Consider the following 4,600-nt stretch of genomic DNA (forward strand, 5'->3'; position numbering starts at 1 on the left):
CCCGGCCCGGCCCGGCCCGGCCATGCCGCACGGTGCGCCCTGAGCGCCCGGCCCCGCGCCGACATGGACCAGGAGAGGTGCGTGACTGGCGTGTGCGCGCGCGGGGCGCGAGGACTGCCCCCTCCCCGGGCATCTGGGCTCAGCTCAGCCGCCGGGGTCTGTGTGGTGTCTGGGGGTGTGACTGCGGGGTATCTGTGTGTGGGTCTGGGGGGGGGCGGTGCGTGTGGGTGGTGTGTTTGGGGGAGGTGTGTGTGTGGTGTCTCTGTGTGTGGGGGGGTGTGTGTGGTGTCTCAGTGCATGTGTGTGGTGTGGGAGTGTGTGTGTGGGTCTGTGAGGATATGTGTGTGGGTCTGTGTGATGGCTGTGTATGTGTGGCGTTTCTGTGTGTGTGTGTCTGGGGTGTGTGCGTCTGTGGGGTGTGTCTCTGGTGCATGTGTGTGTCAGTGGTGTGGGGAGGGGGAGATTTAGCCCCCTCCCCCCACTTTCAGATCCTTGCAGTGTGCCTGTGCGAGGAGGCGTGGGCTGCAGCTGGGGACATGAGCCACAAATGGGGTTTTTTTTAAAATTCAAACCAAAAGGAGCCCAGCAGTTTCAGGGGCAGAAGCGAGCACGGCTTCCGCTTCCACGCGCTGCTCCGCAGTCGCCTGCTAGCCGGCGAGATATGCCTGCTGTGCCTGGTGCATGGGTCGCACAAGTTGAGCCCAGTGACTCTTGCTCTCCTTTGGGGGCCACAGTTGGCTCTAAAACAGGGGGGGTTCAGTGTGGGCAGGGGCTTCTTGCCACCCCCTTCATCCAGATGTACGTTATTTGCTGCATCCTTCTGAGCCTGTACAGTATCCTAGGTGAGGAGCTCCTCCATCTGCCATGAGCTGCAATAACCCATTTCGTTTTTGCAGGGCACAAAACAGAAGGTTGCTGTATGAGTCCTTAGGATGCATTTATTGTGTTTCTGCTGGTTGAGTTCAGTTCTGGCCCCACCATCCACTCTTTAGTGCTATTTGTAGTTAATGAACAAAAGTCGACCAAGTTTGCAAAGTGCCTGCCAACCTATTTACGCATCCTCTGTAAGCAAAAACCAGTGACCCGTGCTTTACGACAGGCAGGGGAGACCCCAGTAGCTACGGGCTTGATTTTTATAGGGTAAATCAGCCCTTAACTCCTTGTTTTCTGTGCAGTGGCTAGAACAGCGCCTTGAACCTAGCACAAGTACCGAGCCTTGTTATTGCTGCTTGGGAACTTCATAGATACCAGAGGAATCTTAAATATTTACTGTGCTCTGCCCAGCCTTTTTCCTTGACTGTCCCTGTGACTTTCTTACACCAGAATCTTAACACCTTCCTGCTCAAAACCAAGCGTGAAGCTAGTCCTTTCTGAAAACAGGATATGCTGAGTGCTTCCTTTTTGAGCTGTGCCCGTGACCTCCTGCATCTGGGGGGCAGGGAAGCCTTTGCTGAAGGAAGCTGCCAACCTTTACAGCTTGGAGAAAACTTTGCTTCTCCAGTGTCCTGTGTCTGAAGTGAACTGCGGAGGGTCAAACCCTGCTGTACTTTCTGGACCAGAAACTCTCCCTGTAGCCACTTTTTTGCCCAAATACTGAAAGGCGAGCTTCTACCCTCAGGTGACTTGAGGATCGCAGCTGCTGTTTGTGTACTTACTGCTCAAAATGCAACTTTCAGCCTGGATAGCCTGCTGTTTAATGCATCCTAGATGTAGTGTTTCCAGTTGGTGTTTAAATGGCCAGCTGCGGGTATTTCACCGTTGGCATCTTTGAATCTTATACTCATTCTTTTCTAGATTCATGTCACTTCCTTCCTATTCTTGCCATGAATTTAGTGGTGGAGAGAGTTGACAGGAGAGGAAGCTGGAGCCTTGTGTTTCTTTATCCCAGCATTTGACCTTACGGGCAAGGGATTGTTGTCATCATCACCGTTAATCACTTCTGTTACGGTAGTGTTCAAAAATCTCTGTTCAGTTTGGGGCCTGGTCATCCAGGACATAGTAGGAACACAGCTGTCTTTAGAGTGACCCTTCCGATTTTTCTCAGCGTCGTTTTAGACTGACCTCAGGGAATGAAGAGGTGTCGTGTCGCAAGCTGTAGAAGTGAAGCATCTAATTGAAACTGCAGGGGGATTTAGGTCAGTGGAATATAATTACCCAAAATAACAAACTATGGCTGACGTTTAGGGCTGGCAGACGAGGCTCTTTAATGATTTGAACTAGTAACTTGGAGTTTTGCCCTCTCGGAGGAGACAGTCGAGTTATTCACAGGCTTCCCCATTTTACCAGAGCACGTCACAGAAATGCCACAAAAGCTGCATAGTGTGTGCTGAGAAATGCAATGAATAGTTCTTGAAATGATGCCGTCAGGTACTTGATCTCAGCGTGTCGGACGGTGAATGTATCAGGTTGGTGGTAGATTGTATTTTTTTTGGTGGCAGTTCTGCTGTAACTCTTGTGTGTGCTCAGAGGTTTGGCTGGAAGACTTAAAAAACCCAAATAAATAATGGAGGTCTCAGATATGAACTCTGTTAGGGTGTGTGTGATGGGGGTGAGGGGTCACCTCTGGAGTTTAAATGGATCCCTCTTTCCCTTTGTTAACTAACCTATTTTTAAATTGACTAAGAGGACAAGAGCTCAGATTGTTTCAGGCCCAAGTTCGAGACCTACCGGTACTTGTGTATTACACATGTAAGTTGTTCAGCAGGGCCAGTTGCACAGGTACAAATTGTGTATGTACATAAACACATGCAGATTTGGGGCTTTGGTCTGAATGGCTCACACCTTGCAACCTCCCTGGCTTACGTCAGAATTGCAGTTTTCTGCTCGACTTTGATCTGACCTGGTTTTGGCAAAAGATCTGTGGGGTGTTTTTGGCAAAACTACACAGTGGTAATTGGTTTAAAAAAAATACAGATGCTCTTTGAGAAAATGAAATGCACCTTGTTGTCAAGAAATAGCCTGAAGTTATGTTAATGAATCGGATGACGAATTCCTGGCAATCTCCGTTTGCATAACTATACCTTTAAAATCATGGATTTTGGGGGATTTGCATGAAATTGGTTTCTCATTCTGTTTCTCAGGAAAAAAGCCAATATTTGCATCAGAAAGCAGCCAGTAATCATTTTCTTTAAGAGTAATTTTTTGTCCTATTTTTAAAGTTTTATGAAATTTGCTTTTTGTCACGGGCTCTGCTTTTTGGGCTTTGTTGTTCGTAATAACAGTCTATACCAACTGCACATTTTAACAGGTTTAATGTGTCCAGTTTGTAGCAATAGGCAGTAAGAAAAATGCTGTGATGAAACAGGAAAAAAATGCTACTTCAAAAACAAACCAAAATCTTTTCTTTGTGGGCAAGTGTGTTTTTGTACATGTATTTTGAACAGAAAAGCGGAAGTAGCTAATTCTGTCCTGTTGTCCTAAAATCCTTTGAAAAATCTGCTGCTCAAGATACTGGAACTGAGAATGTCAAAGGTACCAACAAGCATTTAACTGCTCAACTCAAATTGAACATTGAGGATTTGGGGAGTCAATACCTTTCAGCTCCTTCGACAATTCCAGTCCATATTTTAATGTTATTTTTAGGCATGCTTAAAAAATACATAAACCAATTTCTATTGCCCGTACTTTAATTATAACATTTAATGATAGTGTGTGTGTCTTGGAAACCTTAGGCGTAATAATAAAAATTTCTTCATTTCTAGCCATGCATTGTAGATGCAAGACATTGCTTCTGTTAGGGTAGGATTTTCTTGTTAATTTTTTTTGTTTTGTTTCCCATAATTAAGATTCATTTTAAAGATAATTTGGGGGGATGATTTGTTTTTGTCTGTGCTGTGTATTTATCATAAGTCTCCCGCATTTATTTTTATTTGAGAGACAAGGAAGAGAGCTTGGTTATTGTGGATAGCTGCATTGATAACGATAAACAGATTGTTTATTAGCTGGTGGTTGACTGCAATTTAATATCTTTTTAATTCCCAGATTGCAGTGTTGCTAAGTTCTCAGTTACCAAAGCGTAAAAGCCTATTGCAGGGTTGTTTGTAATTTCAACAAAAAAAAAAGAAGCATTGAAACCCCCTGAAAATTTATAGTTAACATATTAGATTTCTTTTAAGTTTAACCTGAAGATGTGGAAATGGACAAATAAAGCACCCTGGTAACCTTAACTCTGCCCTTTCTCTAGTAATGTTGGGGTCATTTAGCAATTACTTCATTTGGGGGTAAACTGCCCTGATTCAGTATCATTTGCTATAGAATAGAGTGAGCACACAAAACAGTTGCTGCAAGTCAGCTCATCCATAGTAAATTTGCCTTTCCCCTTCCCTTTTTTTAAACCACTATATAATTTAATTGTCTGTCTGCACTCCAGACAGTTCGCCTGCAGTCTCACTGACAACATAACAGCACCGACTGCTTCATAAATCCCCCTGTAACAGAATGTTATCAGGTAGCCTTAGCTGATGAAGAAACTCACCTGGTCTCTTCCCTGATGCCTTGGAAATCCATTGGTGACAGGCCATCTCTGATAGAACTGCCTTTGGTGGTGTGGCAGAAAGCCACCTTGGTTTCTCCCCAAAATCTCTGCCCTGTGACAATGTGA

General features: G+C 45.1%; 1 protein-coding gene across 3 annotated transcripts in view; it reads left to right on the forward strand.

Moving 5' to 3' along the window:
* Window positions 1-4: 4 nt before the first annotated feature.
* KLHL3 (kelch like family member 3) overlaps window positions 5-4,600 on the forward strand; it is a 79,762-nt gene continuing 75,166 nt past the window's right edge. For 2 of the 3 annotated variants that reach the window (XM_019506233.1, XM_019506236.1), the window contains exon 1: window positions 11-77. In XM_019506233.1, the coding sequence (XP_019361778.1) occupies window positions 64-77 (14 nt within the window). In that variant the 5' untranslated portion in view covers window positions 11-63. Of the gene's footprint in view, window positions 78-4,600 lie in introns of all 3 variants that reach the window. The other variant, XM_019506235.1, reaches the window with a different exon arrangement.

The sequence above is a fragment of the Gavialis gangeticus genome, unplaced genomic scaffold, assembly GCF_001723915.1.
Source record: "Gavialis gangeticus isolate Ggan-Ray unplaced genomic scaffold, GavGan_comp1, whole genome shotgun sequence".
NCBI classification, from domain to species: domain Eukaryota; kingdom Metazoa; phylum Chordata; order Crocodylia; family Gavialidae; genus Gavialis; species Gavialis gangeticus.